The sequence below is a fragment of the Rhipicephalus sanguineus genome, chromosome 9 (assembly GCF_013339695.2).
Source record: "Rhipicephalus sanguineus isolate Rsan-2018 chromosome 9, BIME_Rsan_1.4, whole genome shotgun sequence".
Lineage (NCBI taxonomy): Eukaryota > Metazoa > Arthropoda > Arachnida > Ixodida > Ixodidae > Rhipicephalus > Rhipicephalus sanguineus.
Window position 1 is genome coordinate 12,320,490 of NC_051184.2, and position 18,834 is coordinate 12,339,323.

Sequence of the window (18,834 nt, forward strand, 5' to 3'; positions counted from 1 at the left end):
GAAATGTGATATTAAAAAAACTAGAATCCATTAAAAAAAGAGCTGTGCATATTGTATGCAAAAGATATGACAGGAATTTTTCTGCGTTGAATTTTCTTCCTCAACTAGGTCTCACTACACTTGCGAAGTGTCGCCAGTTGAATGCCTGAAATTTCTCTACAGTCTAATCAATTCTCCCCACCTTGACACTCTAGACAGTTATCTTAAGTTCTCCAGACCTTTATCTATGCAGAGCGACCACACCCTTAACATTGCAACTTTTTTCACCTGCACTGACATGTTCAAATATAGCCTTTTTCCTGCAACTATAGAAGCCTGGAATTTGTTGCCTGGAAGTGTGCGTTGCTTACCACTCAAAGAATTTCTGGAAGCCTGTTCATGAATGTTGATTTGCTGTTATTCTTTCTTTTTCTCTTCCCACTCCTGCCATAGCCTCATTGAGAATGCAGTATGTAAAAATAAAATAAATAGACTACACACTGACTTGCCAAGATATTTTGCACTGACACCGGCAGCCGCCTTCGCTGCTGTCTGCGTGATGCCAACAGACTGGACGCAGCGCACAAAGCTCCCCCATAGAGTTACGGCGAAGCTTCATGACCAGCAAAAGTACTGAAGGATTCTGCTTGTCCCTACAAGGGTTGGAACCAGCATCATCGTGAAAGCAGAGCAACAGGCAAGAATTTTGCATTGCAGAGACAGGCATTTAGAAAATGAAGCCTTTCGAGTGCCCCGAAGAATTTGCACGTACTATACAGTTGGATGCGAATTTCAACGCCAACCTTCAAAGTCGCCGGAGCGAACTATCGCACAAGAAGAAGCTAGAAAGACTATCCCAATTTCCATACGGAACTGGAAATTCGGCAAAGGCAACTGTGTTTAACCTTTCATCTTACAAGCCGAACAAAAATGAAGTCGCTGTCCTGAACCTTGGTCTGAACTTCAACACAAGCGCTGCAAGTGACCACAGGAGGTTAGTCTGTGCTGTGGAAAATGCAGTCAGTCTCGTTAACACTACCCGAAGGGATGAAGCCCGCACACGTGCCGTGACCTTGTTGTCATCACTTCTGCAGAAACAACCCTCTCCTTTATCCTTGAAAGAGTGTGAGGCTGTCAAGTCTTTACGTAATAACGAGAAAATCGTTATTCTTGCTGCCGACAAAGGAAACGCTACTGTTTTACTAGAAGCAGAAGACTACGTGAACAAGATGTCTGCACTTCCGGAGGATGAGAGTACCTACGCTTGCCTGAGCAAGGACCCTGCAGCGAAGCTTCAAACGGATCTGCAGACACTGCTTGCTGACGTCTTCCGCATGGTGCCTCCCCAACAAAAGCCTTTGTATTACTCACTCCTGTGTACTAACGGCTCCGCTCCTGCTTTATATGGCCTTCCGAAGATGCACAAACCTGATGTGCCCTTGCGCCCCGTAGTCCATTTCACCCATTCACCATTATTCAAGCTGTCTGCCTATCTGCACAGAATCCTCTCCCCTCTTGTCGGACGAACTCAGATGCATACAGTAGAACCCCGCTGATACGTTTTTGAAGGGACCGTAGGAAATAAACGTAAGAGACGGGAAACGTAAGCGCCGAAAAACAGGAAAAACGACAAAATATTTAGTGGTACAGAATTTTATTTCAATTCTTACGAGCAGCACGAAAATTGGCGCGCTCAGCCGCGATCTAGTCGATGGATAGAAACGCGGAGCTTAGGACGGCCTTATCCACAGAAATGTAATCAACGTATGTGATTTTTTTAACACCAACAGCTGTAGGCATGAAAAAACTAAGCACACGCAATCACGACCGGCGCGGCGAGTCCGACCGCGAACCGCACGTACGACCATGCGAGCTCCAACCAGCTCGAACTCCTCCCGTTCTCCGACAAATAACGATGATGATGAGCCTACGCCAACGCGATGGCAGAAGTGAATGCCAATCTCGAAGGCCTTGCTTTCGCAAGCAATTACGTCATACACGCCATGTTTGTGCAATGCAAATCTCAGAGGCTATGCTTTTGTCAATAGTAAATGCCAATCTCGAAGGCCTTGCTTTCGCGAGCAGTTACGTCATAGACGCCATCTTTGCAATTTGAATCTCGAAGGCCATGCTTTTGTTTGCATCAACTGAAAGATTCTGTTGCTTGCGCCTCTCATGCGGCTAATATTACGGTCAAACGAGGCCAAGCTGCGTGAAAATGCGCCATGGCCGCTCTCTTTGGTAGTCACTCGGTCGGCTCCGGGCGCACTTCGCGACGTATCATACGGGAACGGTCCGACAGTAACGACGTAACAGCGGGGTTCCCAATACATTGTATCCTATGGGAGCTATGCCGGGACCGGCGGAAAACGACGTAACAGCCGGGAAAACGCAGCAGTGAGGAACGTAACAGCGGGGTTCTACTGTATTAGGAATTCTGCCAATTTTATTGACAAGGTGCACAACTTATCACTAGAAGAAGACGAGGTGCTAGTGTCCATATATCAAGTTTCTGTTTACGAGCATACCAGTTGAGCTTGCCGGTGAAGTGTGCACAGTGGCCCTCAAGTCAGAAGGGACACTACCAAGCCGAACACCAATTGGGCGCGAGGACATGTCGTGGCACCACCATGCGGAAGCACCCCTGTGACGTGCAAGGTTGGATTGCTCCGCCAGCCCTCTCCCGCAGAGCCCGCAGAGCCCGCAGCCGCTTTCGCGTCTCCTTTTTTATTATTCTCGTTGCACTTCACTTCGACAAAATCAGTAAAACTGCGGCGGCTATGTCTCTGACATTACAAAATACTGAATAACTGCCCCGAAAAAATGTTAAGCTCCTCATAATACATTAGACAACGCCCTGACTGCCGGCGCACCCTGCTATTGGCCTCGAGGGCCACCGCAGGAGAGACCGGCGCTGCTATCGCTATGACGTGTTAAACGACATCACGTGACTCGTCTTTGCCGCCGAAAGCCACGCCAACACTGCTCGCTGCATCTATCCCCGAGGTTGAAGTTCTGTTTTTTGCTTCAGTGTGGTTTATTGATCAGTGCCGTAGTGCCTTATGTGTTTGACCTAGCCTGATGCGAGTTTCCATGCATACCCAAAAACAGAGAAGCACCGAGATGCATGGATGATAAAGCCGAGAATAGGGAAGCAACCCACCATTCATTATCGCGTGTGTAGCAAGCACTTTCGCGAAGATTTTGCGAACTGCGTTGGAGCTAAAATGTTCGGTGAGTACAACGTGGTAATTTCCGGGACTGTACACATAGGAATTTATGACGTTTAATTTCCGGGACTGTACACATAGGAATTTACGACGTTTATTCACACCATGCTGGAAGGCTTATACCAGGTGTTTGCAGCACAAGGGCGGCGAGAGTGATTTTGTCCTGATGCTGTTCTTTTGCGCTGCATATTCGAATGTGGTCGGCCTCATACAATGCCCCTCATTTTGTTAGCAGCCGTGATGTGCTGAGCTGCTGGTCCACGAATTGGTTGATACCAGAGACCGCCAGAGTCACTGAAAACGAGATACGGTAATTGTAATTAATAGTCGAGCAAGCGATCGATGCACACCGATTACAATCTGCTCTTATGATATCACATCAATCAATACACCCCGCGCAGAGAAGCACATGCAGCGGAAGCGAAGCATGGATTAAGCAGACGAAAACATACACGGTCGAAGTTCCACTTATTAAAATATACCTGTTGTAAATCATCGTCCGGCAATAATTCTGGTGAAAGTGGCAAGCCACACAAACCACGGTTGTTGTGAACAGTACTGTTATTGTGGCAATAGAGCTCATGGCTACCATTATGAAAGGTCACGCAAACCTAATAACCAATGTCGAAGCATCGTTTGCACTCGGCCATTCGATTACTGAAAACTAGGGCGAGGTGTTGCCGTGATTCGCACGCGTCAGTCCACGCAGATAGAAACGTTACTTCTCGGCCATGCACGTTCCGCGCAAACGCAAGAGACAGGTGCACACAGTCGCGCTTGCCTCAGTAGACATAAGTGTACACGAGATGCGAGAATGTTTCGAGTTACAGATTACTAGGCGAATTTAATAACAACTCACCTTTTACCAGAGTGCCTCTTCATGTTCAGCGTCCATGGCGCCACACGCACGCGCTTCGTCGAAAGTGCAGAACGCCACGATGACCGCACGTTGGCTCGCTAAAACTTTTATTGGCAAACACTCTAGGTTAGTTCGCAGTTAATACAAGCAGAACGCTTGCAAAGTGAGAAAAGCCGCGGCTGAACAGCCTCAATCACTGGAGACGTTGAACACTTCGCACAGTTGGTACCATGTAATGTCGTTCTACATGTCACAGAGAGATTCCGGCAGACGGCGCCACGGAATGTCCTCGCCGCCAATATGGCCACCTATACAGAAGCCACGGCGGCCGAACGCGCTGCTTTTGTAAAAGGTAACGAACCATTTTGGGTCGTAACGAAGCATCAAATGGGCTTTAATGCGTGCTTGCGGCAAATACACATACTTTTGCTCCAAGAAATGCGTGCAACTTCATTATTACGGGTTTGCATCTAAACACGGGCCGCGGTTGACACAACAAGCATGCGCAAATTTACGTTTCTGTTTAGCACACATATCTCTATGAAGCACAACGCAAGCGGATTCTCCACTTTGTGGGAAGCAACGAAGCATGCTTAGAGCTGCATGCAGCCGCAACCTTTCTGATATGTGTGATGTTCTAGAAGTGACACACTGCCGCTCCCGGCAAATAGGTGTGCCGCCGCTCCGGGACTCGCAAGCACCGGCTTCCGGTCACTCAGCCGCGCGGCCAGAGCGAGAGGGATATTAGGTTACGTTTTCCCCTTCACGAAGGACGCAGCGCACAAACCGCGCCTCTGCGAACAGGCGCCGTTTTGAAAATAAAAGCAGTTCATACCCAGTAGCCGAGCAGGTGTGGTTCTTCCCAAGGAATGCCACACAAACCCCGCAACGTAACACTGGCGATGAGGATGGGATTGTGAGGCGAGCGCAGCTTCGGGATTACGTGCCATGGCTACAGGAGGAATGTACGGCGCCATTGAGCCCTTCTCTGGAAAGTCCTGGGCGTCATGGATCCAGCGCGTCAACTTCTACTTTGTGGCGAACGACATCAGCAACGAAGAGAAGAAACGGGCCCTCCTCCTCACGCTATGCGGCACCGACACCTTAGAGACTGCATGTGCGCTCGTCACGCCAAAAACCGCTGGAGAGGTCAGCTTCAGTGAACTGGTCACACTTCTCCAGCGGCATTTCGATCCCAGACCATCGGAGCTTTACGGCCGGTACGTCTTCCAGCGACGAGACCAAAACCCAGGTGAATCGATCAGCAGCTATGTCGCAGCCCTCAGGAGTTTGACAGTGGACTGCAACTTTGGTGTGCTAGCGGCTACGCCTGCAACATCGACGTCGTCAGGGGGAAGTCAAGAGCCCGTTTTACAATGGAACCCAACAATGCTGCCACAAGACGTAATGCTGCGAGACAGGTTCGTTTGCGGCATCCGTGACGATTATCTCAAACAGCGCCTCTTTGCAGAAAAGGAGCTGACCTTCCAACGTGCTTTGGATATAGCCCTATCAGCGGAGAGTGCGTCACGGCAGCAGCGGGGAATCAAAGCGGCAACAAACTCCGGAGAGGTCAACAGGGCCGCTCTGAACAAGCATGAAGACGAGAAATCGTCTTCCCAACGCTGTTGCTACCGATGTGACAGCCGGCACAACCCTTCGACATGCAAGTTCAAAACAGCAGAGTGCCGTTTTCGCTCGAGAGTGGGCCACATCGGAGACGCCTGCATTGCATGCAAGAAGAAGAAAAAAGAAGCACGTGCAAACACCAAGCAACAAACGCACAGTGTCAACCCATTACCTGTGTATCATGAAACAGGAAGCAGCGATTCCTGTTACGATCTGCATGTAGTACATGGGCACACACACTGGCCCAAGTTCCTGGTAAACGTAGAAGTAGAGCGAAAGGTTCTGCAATTTGAAGTTGACACGGGTGCCACACGCTCCGTGATAAGCGAGGACACCTATCACAAAGCGTGGCCAAGGAACGCCCCCCAACTTTCAAGGGAGCCACTCGACTTGCGCACTTGGTCAGGGGAACAACTGTGTGTTCTGCGAACCAAGGAAGTCATCTCACGACACCCAGACGTGTTCAGAGAGGACACTGACGGCTACACAGGCCGCTTGATTCACCTGGACTTGCAAGAAGAGGCAAGCCCCAAGTTTTGTAGGACTCGTCCTGTGCCTCTTGCCCTGCAGAGATGCAGGGCAAGACGCACAGGAAGTTCTACACTTATGTGTAGCGTATTTTGCACGCATTCGTGTTTCAGTGAACTTTTCTCACCGACTTCCTCGTTGTCGGAAGCTCTGCAGTTTGCTTGTTAAGCTTTATTATAATGTTTGCTTGGTTCCAAATGGAATTACGTGTGAAAGAGTTACTGGGTACTTGTCCAAATTGGTGTGCACATTGTTTTTTTGGGCTTAACACGGTTTAGATATCGCCAGTCAGGTGAATGTTTTATAGAAACTGGGGTCTGGCGATGAAAGTGGCGTGCACGTGGTGCTTGTCGCATTGTGTATGGCTGACAAAGGTCGTTTCTTGGAGCTTGTCACCCACTTTCACCAAAGTCGTGCGCAGAGTCCTGTCCTTGGAGAAGCCTTCCAGTTTGACAAGGCCCTTCGGGAGAGCAAGAACACTGACCGGAACATCGCGGACATCGATCCAGCCGAGCTGCATGAAACAACTCGACCTCCCGATGTATCATCTGGCGACAGGGGTGCTATTGTGCCGCAGCAAAAATGCCACAATGCCGACGACCTTCGAACAGCAAAGGCTAGGGGAATCGTGGAGCCTTTGCCAAACCGGCCCCGTCAGCTGATGCCAGTCGTCGTTCTCTCGAGCTTTTCAGCGACGACATTCTGGGGCAACATTCCTGAACAGGATGGAGGGGAGAAACAATGGTGCTCTGCTCACGCCGCCGTGCAGAGATCTACTGTCTGGCCCCTTTTGTCCAGAACCGGACGGGCTACGTCTACAACAAGCAGGCCAGTTCCCGAAAAGGGCCTAATCCCGGGTGCCCCTCACCAACCAGGTCAACAGGTCATTGACCTTGGGAGGCACGGGCATGCTGTTCATTATGTTCCTGCCAGTGCTGCACGATTGGTGGAATCCAGGCCACCGCGTGGAGATGAGAATGAGGGGGTGGACCCCTACCATGTTATTTAATCCGGCGCACTAGAGAGCGCCCGCCCTTGTTGACTGAGATAGAACGATGTAAATACGTGTACATGAAGTCTTTTCTCTCCAACTCACCGAGATGAATGCTCAGGGCATGACACCCACTCGTGGTTCCAATGGCTACGCTACCCGAGTTGCAACAACGATGACAGCGATGGGGATACCACGGCCCGTATCCTCAGCTGGGCACTAGAAACGCGACCCCAGTCGCAACACCGCGTATGAAATAGACTGCGATTGGGCAAAAATAACGAAAGAGAAAAGAACTGGACTTCTCGGCTTTATCTTGAATCTCTGAGAATCCAGACAACGGCGCACATGCTTAAACGTAATGACAACTTCCCACACGTGTACGCATGTTCCTACGTCATATCTTAAAACACACATAACCGGACTGCTTGCACATTCATTTTTTGTTGTGAACAAGGCTCCCGTGTGGGAGCCGAAACGTCTTGCTTTCATGTGAACATTCCTGGTCAGTGTCCATTTTAACCCCGTGGGCTTGAAATAACAACGAAAGAAATACAGCTGACAGCGGCGTCATGCTCTTGCAAAGCAGGGAAGGGGTAAAAGTGAACGCTCACGCCTGGCTCCTTCGCGTACATACATAGCGCACTGTGGCACGGAGCAGAAAAGTACAACGCCGCCCTTTACTGCACTTTCCCAGACTGTGTAGCTTCTAGGGGGTCTGCACACGTAAAGTGAGAGCAAAACAACGCTGTCTAAAGAGAAAGCGCTGCGGAATCGCGTGTAAACAACACATTCAACCGTCCGCTTCCCTTCACCAGAGCGAGGTGAGATCACGCGATCCAACCCTGCACGTCACGGCGATTGCAGCACCCGCGTCTCCGGTGGTGGGCCTCGCACCCAACAGAGGTCACAAACCTTGCAAGGCTTCTCCGGTTCTGCTCGCAGAATACGTACTTGACGTTCCAGAACAAGTTCTACAAACAGGTACATGGCACTGCCATGGGTGCATTCGTGTCTGTCACCGTCGCGAACCTCACCATGAAAGCAGTCGAGAATCGTGCTTTGTTCTCATTTGCCGTCCCACCAAAAATATTCTTACAGTATATAGACGATTGCTTTTGCATTTCGCAACGCGAGGCCTTGCCGGCCTTGACAAATCAGCTGAATTCAATCAAAGACTCGATACAATTCACGGTGGAAAAAGAATCGGATGGCTGCCTTCCTTTCCTCGACTTCCTCGTAAAAAGAGAAGACAGGCGCTTGAAGTTCTCCATCTACAGAAAAAGCACACAAACTGGCTACTACCTGAATTTCAGATCGCTGAATCCTTCCTGCCATAAACGCTCTGTCGTCTCGACACTCTTACAACGGGCTCAGCAGACTTGCTCAAGCAAGGAAGACACACTGAGTGACGTGGAGACCGTCCATCAGGAGCTGGCCGCATCTGGTTACCCGTCCTCATTCATCAATTCAGTCCATCGTCAACTTTCTCGGCCGGTCCAAGCAAGCAACCGTTATGCAAAGAAAAGAGCGTTGGTGCCGTATGTTCCGGGCTTCAGTGAGGCACTCACCAGAATTTTGTGCTCCTACGACATACAGTTCTCACATGTACCTGCGCGGAAACTTGGAAACAGCCTCACGAACATCAAGGACAAATTAGAGCGGGAGAAGTTTCCAGGTATATCAGCTACAGAATCCCATGCACAGATTGCACACGTTTATATCGGTGAGACCAGCAATTTCAAGAGAAGGTTACGCGAGTACTGCAATGACGTGAAAAACAAAAAGGTGACGTCCAATGCCCTCACCGAACAGGTTGTATCCACGGGCCATGTGATCAACTGGGAAGATGCTTTCATCATTGCCACGGAAAAGAAACTCTTTCCACGGCTTCATCTAGAATCTTTGTTTATTCAAACCACTGCACACAAGCTAAACAAGAGCTGTGGTAATCTTCTGCCAGTGTATGCGCGTTGCCTCAAACGTGACTAGACGACCTTATAAATAAGCGAACTTGCTGCTCATGCTCCATTATGAACGAGGCTACCGTGTAGGAGCCAAAACGTCTTTTTAAGAATATATTTTTACTTTGGTCAGCGCTGTGTTTTCTTCGTCCATGTAGGCCAGGCGGGATTCCGCCAAACTCTTGACTTCAAATACTTACCAACTAGCTGAGCTCTCGGTTATTCTAAGAAGAATAGGTTTGGAGATGTAACGGCCTCGGCTGGAACCGATAGTTTGCTCTGTGCTCCTTCTTGAAGCTTGAGCTTCATTGAGCTGCAAGATTTGTGTAGCTGCCTCTCATCGTCTCAGTGCTAATTTTCTGCTGGGTCATTCCAAGAGAGATCGAACATGCATGTCCGGTCGATATTTTTGTTTTGTCTGGGTTTTTTATATGTTATGTGGGCACATTCAAAGTGCACAGAACTGAAAATTTTTACAAAAAACGCTCCCAGCACACCAAAAGAATATTTGAAGGTGGCGGCGTGGGTGGCCTGTTTTTGCTCACCGCGCCTTAATATTTTTGGATTTCACGGCCGAATTGAACGCGAACTATAAATGTTGTGCCGAAAACTTTTGTGGCTGGTTTTAATATGCATTACTGTGAATTATATCAATGCTTTCTTTATGGTGTCAAGAGAAAAAGTGTCACAAAATGGCAAACTCGGCCTAAATCAAAGAAGTTTGCTCACTTTGATGCGCCTTGGCGCGTTTGCTGTTTCCCACAGAAACTTCAAAACATTGTCAATAATAGAAAAAGGCCTGCGCAACATTTCTGCTAAAGATGGTTGTCCTACAGGCAGCGTCAAAGAAAGTCATTAAAGTCAGTTAAAGAAGCAAGTTTTTTCAAAAAAGCCAATTTTCAAAAATAAAAAAAAAACTCCGGTCTCAATTTTCATGAAGTTTTTTATCAGAGCGCTCATGTCAGTCAATACACAGTTTCAATATCATATGTCCTCATGTGCTTTGTAACGACATACAACCGGCCAAAATGGTCCTTGCTGTGTGTGCTCACTTCAGTGCCATTGATGGATGTTATCAGCTTGCATTGTGCATAAATCTAGAGTTTTAATTATTTTGCAGCAGGAAAACTTTGCTCTGGCGGCTTGTCTTCAGGAAAAATGTCTTCTCAGATTTTATTTGTGTCTAGCGTGTGCGGGGTGGGCTCTCTGAAGGGCTAATGCATACACTTTAGCGTCACGACAGCCTCAATGTTGCAGCACTCTGGGCAATTGCCGAGGTTGTGGTGGCAAGCTGTGGCAGCAGAACTTTGCTTCATGCATGCTACCACAGTGCATGGGATCTGCACTTGTTTCGGCTTTAGGTGTGGGCACAGGAGTTTGCTGGGGCAATTAATTTTCTTTATTAGCTTTTCAATTATTGAAATTAGTTTGTTCATACTGGCACATAACTAATGTAACATTCCTGTGCCACTTTCCGTTTAGAAATGAACCATTTGGCAACTATACTTTGCATTAAAGGTCAAATTTCCATTCACTGAAGTTTCAGAATGTTGAAGTCTTTTTATGTACCGAGAGTTAACCCTATCGATGGAGCTCATTTTGAACCATGCAACTTGATTATAATGAGCTTTGAATGTTAATTGCATTTCCATAAATGAGCCTAATTCTTGGCTGGCAGTGGCACTTGCACGTCGTGTGCCCTCCTGGGGTTAACTGCTGCCCAGGCCTTGTAGAAACAAGCGCGTGGTTGGGACCAGGTGCCACAACTCATTCAATTCAGTGGCCCTCATCTTACTTATGCTCCAATATCATACGTATCCAACATAACCTGAACCAGAACCAACATTCGAAAAACCAGAAGTGCTCGACTGGAAGTGCTTCGAGAGAAACAAGAGAAATCTGAAATTTGAGTGGCACCTTGAGAGGGAGCTGACCAGCAGCGAAGGACCGTCCGGTAACCCTGGCCACACAGCCAGGGTCAGTGAGGACGAGTGGTTGGAGGGAGCCTGCAGGCCGCACACACACCTCGACCAGACCACCTCCCTTGGGGTAGTAGCCCCTGCGGTGCAGGCAATCAGCTCAGGCTTGTTTTGCCCTGAGCATGCTGAAACACATGGAGAATCGCCCACAAGGCACACACATATACTTACGAGAGACAGGTGCCTACGTGCTATTCAAAGAAGACTGTAACACAACTATTCCGTGAAAGCACTTTGACTCGTTGACCCACCTTTTAAGAACCTTGATGTCACATGAAGCTCCAAATTTTCTTGCTATGGGCAGAAACACCTGCACAATGACACAAAACATTGTTGACCATGAGCATCTACACTCGCACTTAGATACGCACATTCGGTCTCTTAGACAACTGAACACCAAGTAAAAACAGCTGCAATGCAACTGTGTGCCTTGTGAAACGGCTCAGTCAACACCACATGACAATTTGCGTCGTTCCAAACAATTCCAACACCATGGTTACACCTGCATGGTGTGTGGGCCAAGATAACCCAGAAAAGAGATGTGACGATGCAAACCGCAAAGCTCTGTTATACAGCGCCTCGAGCTAACTGGTGAATTTGTGTTGTTAGCACTGATTGCTTCGTTAGTGAATATTAATCACACAAAACAGGGTTCATAGCAACTTTGGAGAAAAAAAATCCTATGGTTGTTAAGGACTTTCAAGCCTCTAACGAAGAATTTTCAAAGACCTGAAACATCACTTTTTCAGATTGTAGACAAAGACAAGACCATTTTTGAGCGTGTGGAAGCCCATCTTTCGCTGCACACAAGCCAATGCAGGCACATTTTTCCCAATCATTAGCTAACTAAAGAAGCTTTGCTCATTTTTTGTTCATTGTAGGTTCTATTGCACCACACTATTTTCGGCAGGTTGTTCAGCCAGTTTGCTTAACCCTTGGTGGGTTTGCCTATATTTTTGGCATAATCATAAAAAAACTGGCTGTGGTGTACTCATATAAGCTACAAAGAAATAGTATACAACAAATTTCATCAAAATCAAGCCAGTAGTTTACTGAAAAAAAAGTGGGGCATATATGTCCCACTGACTCATGAAGGCACCGATTTCATCAACGGGTATTTGGGATGAAACAGCTCAGTACACTTCAGAAAGGTTGACATCACTACAGTGAATCAGCTATCACGTCTGTCAGTCGTGTCGGCGACTGCCCGGCATTTCATTACTGAGCAGCCTATTTGAGTATCCATGCGCTTCTTGTACTCCCCCGAGATATATGGCTCAGTTGCACAGCGCTATCTGAACAAGCACAAGAAAAAGGTTAGCTATAAGCGGAACTTTCAGAGTATAAAAGATTTGGATACCGCCTTGTTCATGAGCCAGAAGAAACTCTCTCTGTCTCTGCTTCAGCCTCCTCAAACAGATTGTCGTAAAAGGCACAGATGCACCTGTGTCTGTCGGAAATTATGTTCCTGAGCAAAATGCTGTTGAGGAGCTAAATTAGTCATTTAGTTAAAAGAAATTTCTCCTCTGAAGATGGCAGTGAAGGGAAACGTCACTGTCGGACGTCCTATGCCAGGCGCAAGAAGGCGGAGAACGTTGGTGCCGTCTCCAGGACACTTTCTGCGCGAACCCAGTCTTCCTTCAATGCCTGTCTCACGTCACGTGTGCATTAGGGCTGAAAAAACTGTTGCATGCAAAAACCCGACTCAAGTGTGCACCTAGACGAACTTTTTCCCACACCTGCTTTCGCCAGGAACAATACTACAATGACTACAAATCTGCATATGTACAAATTTGCACTTTAAAGCAACACTTGCTCTTTTTTCTGTCAACTTGATGTTTCGTGAATGCGAGAGAACATACTTAAGACCTGAAAATTACAACAATGGCAACAATAGCTACATGCTCGCTCATTTCAGTAGCTGCGCGGGAACGTCAATTTGTGCACATTGGCAGCTTTGTAACTCCGATCTCACAAAAATAATAACCCATGTTTTTACAGACTCAGTTAGAGCACACACTGGACTTTCATTCCGGCGAGTTTAAAGAAAATCGAAGCTGGCTGTTTTTTTTAATTGCATTTCAAAGTATTGCATTTTATAGACATGCCTTTACCTGTGCATTTTTGGTTTGCGTTCGACAGCATTCTTGGCAATCATATTTAAAATAATTGTTAAACTAATGTGTGGCAACACTGGGAAATTTGGGAAATTCTGAGTAATATAGACGCGAAGCAAAATTTTGAGACTCACAGCTACAATATTTATCTTGTAGAGCCTTGTCAAAATCCCATTTCCATGTAATTCACAAAAAGCGTTTTTGCTGAGTGGAGACTTCCGAATTTTTTTCACTAAGGCAAAGTTTTTTTTCACAAGAATAAGAATGGTTTTGTGGCCCTTATACATTTTTTTCAGAGAAATTAAAGGGGGTCCGCGAACATGCACCAACATTCTGATCTGAACACAGCCTACTGCATTTTGACAACAGAAATGGATTGGAGTGGAAGCCTTGTTGGCTGACATGGGTTAAAGGGTTAAAAACTCTTTGTTGCTGACACACGTGCACCAATGTGCATGCACATTGCTTGTTATACATGCTCTGGGCGGTGCCATTATTTCAGAAGAGTCAAAACCATGATATAATTATGAGGCACGTGTAGTAGAGTGCTCTGGATAATTTCAACCATGTTTAATTTCTTCTAGCATCCATCGAAATGCAGCAACTGCAGTGGCTGGTATTAAACCCGTGCCTATTGGGTCAGCAGCTGAACCCTGTAACCAAGTGTCCTAGTGTTTTGGATGCATTGGAACAAATAGAAGTTATGTGGGAGGACCATGAATGATTAGTGTCACGAATAGCCCCCAAATACTTGTATGAAGAGGTTCATGATACTTTGCTATTGTTAATTTCGTATGGAAGAGCAAAAATCGAGTTTTTCTGAGAAACTGACATTATTTTACATTTTCAGTGATGCTACCGAGGACGTCTGATTTGGAGCAATTTTTAAAGCAGCAAAATTTTCATTTTGGAGCACTTTGGAGCAGCAAAAATTTCCATCTTGGAGCACTTTGGAGCAGGCAATTCTTCATCTGGGAGCACTCTGGAGCAGCTAATTTCACATCCTATAGAACCAAGTTGCAGTTACATTCAAGCACTTTAATTACTATGTGGCTCTTAAGAGCTAGAAATATTTGGATTCACTGCAAACCTCATGGAGAAGATCATCTCAGGAGCACTCCATATTTCACTCGACAACAAGAGCACCATGCAGTTGAGTGTTCTGGAATACCCTCTTCAGCGATTATTTTCGACACTAGCAAATAAACAGAATACTGGATCAATAAAATTGTACTTTATAAAATAACACTGTAAATACATGTACGTGCTTATCAGCAGACATGGTAGACAAATGCCGTGACGTACAACAGTGCCTCAATGCTAAAGAGTCACACTGCCCCTAATGCATGGAACTAAGACAACTGCAAGACGAAAGCCAGGTTCTTTTTCTCCTCGATTGATTGTAATGCTGGGCGCAACATGACGTCACTTAGGTAGCCTCAAAAAGCCTACCTCCACTGAGCCTCCATTTCCTCTCTCTGGGGCCTCTCTGTGCTGCAGGAAGAGCATTTTTGCGGTGCTTATGCAGACTACCGTTCGCGCATGCACTGGGTTGCCTGGATGATGGAGGTGAGCTTCAAGTCGAGCTCCCGCGAAAGTGTCCCAAAGTGCGTTTAACGGGGGACTACATGACATAACAAACTTGGTTTTCCTTTGACAGCGAAGCAGTGTGTAAGGCTAGGACATACGCCGCCAAAAAACCCCTCGTGCCCCTTAGGAAGCAGTGAAAAACTCACGGGGTTCCTTTGCATTCGCCTAAGACTATTGGAAGGTGGAAGCCATCTTCCTCTTTTTCTTATCACTCGATTTACCCCTCTCTGAAAGACCTAACGTGGTTCAGCACCGCCTCCAGAATCAGAGGCATTGCAAGCGTTCTGCACCTTGCCTGGTCTGCCTCCGTGATCGGTGCCCCGATCACGGAAGCAGAGCAAAGCGACGATGTCATGCGATGACATCATCACGTGACGTCAGTCATAGGTCGACAAAAAATGTGGAGCTCACTCAGACTCACTCATTTGCCCTTAGGGCTCACTTACACTCAGACTCGCCAAATTTTCTTCGACCAGACTCACTCGAACTCACACTCACTGAAATTTTTCTTGGCCGGACTCACTCGGACTCAAACTCACCACAATATTGCTCACTCAGACTCACGGCTCTATCCGAGTCTGAGTGAGTCAACTCATGAGTCCGTTAGCATATAATTGGCTTTTTCAAACATGGTGTAAATGGTGTTTAACACCAATATTCGCATAATAGGTGCTCTACTTAACTCATATTTGAAGGTACGAGATAAAAAGGAGCTGTCAGTGGTTGCAATCCAGTAAGGACATTTTCAGTGAAACAGATTGAAACAGATTTCATTGGTCGTTGGGTCCCGTCAAGCTACTTATATAGCTTTTAACCCAACGTAACCGTCCAGCATGTATATACTGGAAAATAAATTGAATTGAATTGGACTGAATTGCGATGACTCATACGAGATATTTTTATCAAGAACTTCTCATGAAAGAGTTTGCAGGGGGAGGTCATGGCACCTCCCCCCCTCCTTAACTCACGCCTCTGATCAATATATATTGAGCTGGTGTATGAACGCCAGTGCGTTGAAGTATGTGTTAGTCGGCATGAGTGTAAACATGAGCCGATACAGTGAAACCTCGGTGATACGAATCTCGCGGGGTTACCAAAAATATTCGTATCATCCGAAATCCGTATCACCAGAAAACATGGAAAATTAGTATGCGACAAAAGAAAGTTGGCATACGTTTTGATTCAGTGTTTCTCAGGGCCGCAGCGACGTCATGAACAGCTCTGAATGATTGTCAGTAAAGTTTTTAGACGTCAGCGATCATACTTGTACTCGTAAATACACAGTGCATGCGAGCGTGTGTAATTATTGAACCAGATGTGTTGTGCACCATGACCGCTAGTAGCCCCTTCCTAATCTTACTACGCTTGCTTTTGTGCATGACATCACAGTACTGCGGCGAAAGTGACTTAAGAAGCGCTTTGCGCACGATAGATGGAGGCCAAGCTCCTTCGCCAAGACCGTCCGCTTCGTCTCTTGGGGTCTTCGTCCACCTTTAATGGGACTGCATGGCGGACCCGCAGCCCAAGTTTCAGTCTTCTTTCATATAACGTCTGATTGCTGGGACATGGCTTGCATCGATGTGGCAGGCACGTGTTAACACAGTACAAGACGCTGCTGCCTCGAGCACAGGAGCACGCGTCAACACATAAAAAAAAAAGCGCGACATCAACGTCATTTGTAACCTAAACGCAAAGGCGCCTAAAGGACTCCAATATTCGCGCGCACTATCTCGGAGGCAACGACGCAGCGTTGATGGTCGCGCAGCGCACATGCCCGCTTCCGCGCGTGACTGCTGCGTCTTCCGCGAAAGCGCAGGCTGCACCTGTTCGTACCTGTGCGCTAGCGTACGTTCGTATCAAACGTCGCGGCGTGCAAATTGGTTCGCAACAACCGTACTCCAATACATTGCAGGCTAATGAGCCTTGGCCGTGACCACAGAAAAATTCGTATCACCCCAAAATCCGTACGAGCCGTGATCGTATCACCGAGGTTTTACTGTATAAGGCTGATAGCAATGCTAAAGTCTAATATATCGGACCATAGGTCAGCAAAAAAATGTGCAGCCCACTCAGACTCACTCAAGAAATATATTTTGCACTTAGGGCTCACTTGGACTCGGACTCGCCAAACTTTTTTTTAACTAGACTCACTCGGACTCAGATTTACTAAAATTCTTTTCAACCGGACTCACACAGACTCAAATTCCCCAAAACTTCACTCCCCTGGACTCACTCAGACTCACAGCCCGATCGAAGTCTGAGTGAGTCGACTCATGGGTGAGTTTGCCGACCTATGGACGTCACGATGTTTGAAGCCATGATGACATCACAAGTTTCAGCAGACGTCATCACACGACTATTTTCTGCATCCATCGTGTTGACACCGCCGACGGTCAATTTTTGTGTTTAATGAGGCATCTAAGGCTTTCGCACTAATATTGCGTATTGAACGTTAACAGCCTGGCCGTTGACAACCCGGCCTTATATCTTAAACTGGCCTCCACCATGCCACCTCTGTGCCATGCACGAAACAGCTTTGCTGATCATCCACCTCACAGAGCGGAATGGCTCCTCAATTTTTTTTTTTATTATTGCAATAGCGATTATATGGACACGCTCGACGGGTTTTTGCCGTCGCCGTCATCTTCCCTATAAAGTCCAAATTGATAACATCACCCCGCACGTTCTACCCGCATGTAAAAGCTCGTGAGCACCGACGCCAAACTCGCTGAAGCGGAGATGAACTGAGCCGGCCGTCTCCGTCGCACAAAGGACACATGCAATAACGTCGCCCGCGCGCGAGGCCTGCCTCAAGCGCGGGGCTATTCGCATTGGGAACCTAGCACTCGAGCTCGAAAGGGCAGGGCCTTTTAGGAGGTACTTACTGTAAGAGCCATTAAAACCCGGATGAGCTGGTGGAAGGAATTACGAATAAGCTTTTCTGGATGAAGATCCATGCATAAAGTATATTTGAGGGAACATGTCAGCGCATTCCCACCGTTCAAAGCGCTTCCATGGACACGAAGCACCGAAAATTCCATATTTTTTTTTTCCATATATCTATTGCTAGCGTCCTCAGATTTCATTCCACGATGTCCAAAACAGAAATGACAGATGTTTTAGTGGCACGCGTGTAGTTATTACTGAAAATTTCTTTCATTACGTGCCGTACGACGCTTGCAACGAGCTATCAGCAGCGTTTCTGAACAGATGATATCCGTTGATGAATCGTAGCCACACTTTCACGCTACCGATTGGCCTAGACGTCACGAGCCTCTGCAGAGAGCACATTTTGCCGTCGAGCCAACTTGCACAACGGAAGCTGTGTCAGCTACGTGCATGGCATCGTGGCTTACTCGGGACCCGCGCGCAAGCACTGTTTATTCAGTGGAATAATTCTTGGTCCATCATTTCGGCTTTGGCTGCCCCAAGGTCAAGCTGCACGTGTTTTGACGGACCGGCGGTGCGATTGCCAGTGATAGACGCCCCCAAGCCCGAGACTCTGGCACAGTTTGGCACAATTTCCGTCGATATTATCAGAATGGTGCAGTAAATCCAATTTGGTACACTTTGGCACAGTTGGCGCAGGGGTGGAATCACTGCATTTTTGAATTGTTCAGGTTCATTAACCACTTTGTGCACCTACTGCAAGCGAGGTCTAGATCCCTTTGAAGGGCCACATGATCAGCGGAAGAGCTTATAGTTCGATAAATGATGCAGTCATCTGCAAAAAGATGAATGCTGGATGAAATGTTAGTTGGTAGATCGTCAATGAAGACTAGGTGGAATAGAGAGCCATAGAACGCTATCCTGGGGCACTCCTGAAGTAACTTCTGTGATATCTGATTGAAAAACATTTGTAAATGTGAATTGTTCATGAAATGAAGGAAAATTTTCGAGCCAAGATAGTGTCAAGGAGTCTAATTTAAGGGCAGACAATTTGGAAATAAGACAACAATGGGCGACAC

The 18,834-nt window shown here is 47.1% G+C and overlaps 1 protein-coding gene across 1 annotated transcript in view; it reads right to left on the bottom strand.

The window, feature by feature from the left end:
• The window catches only part of LOC119404351 (RNA 3'-terminal phosphate cyclase-like), a 131,913-nt gene that overhangs the window by 73,088 nt on the left and 39,991 nt on the right, over nt 1-18,834 (bottom strand). The window contains exons 5-6 of the mRNA XM_037670893.2: nt 11,411-11,469; nt 11,098-11,239 (exon numbers count right to left, since the gene is read on the bottom strand). Coding sequence (XP_037526821.2) covers nt 11,098-11,239; nt 11,411-11,469 — 201 coding nt within the window. The remainder of the gene's footprint in view (nt 1-11,097; nt 11,240-11,410; nt 11,470-18,834) is intronic.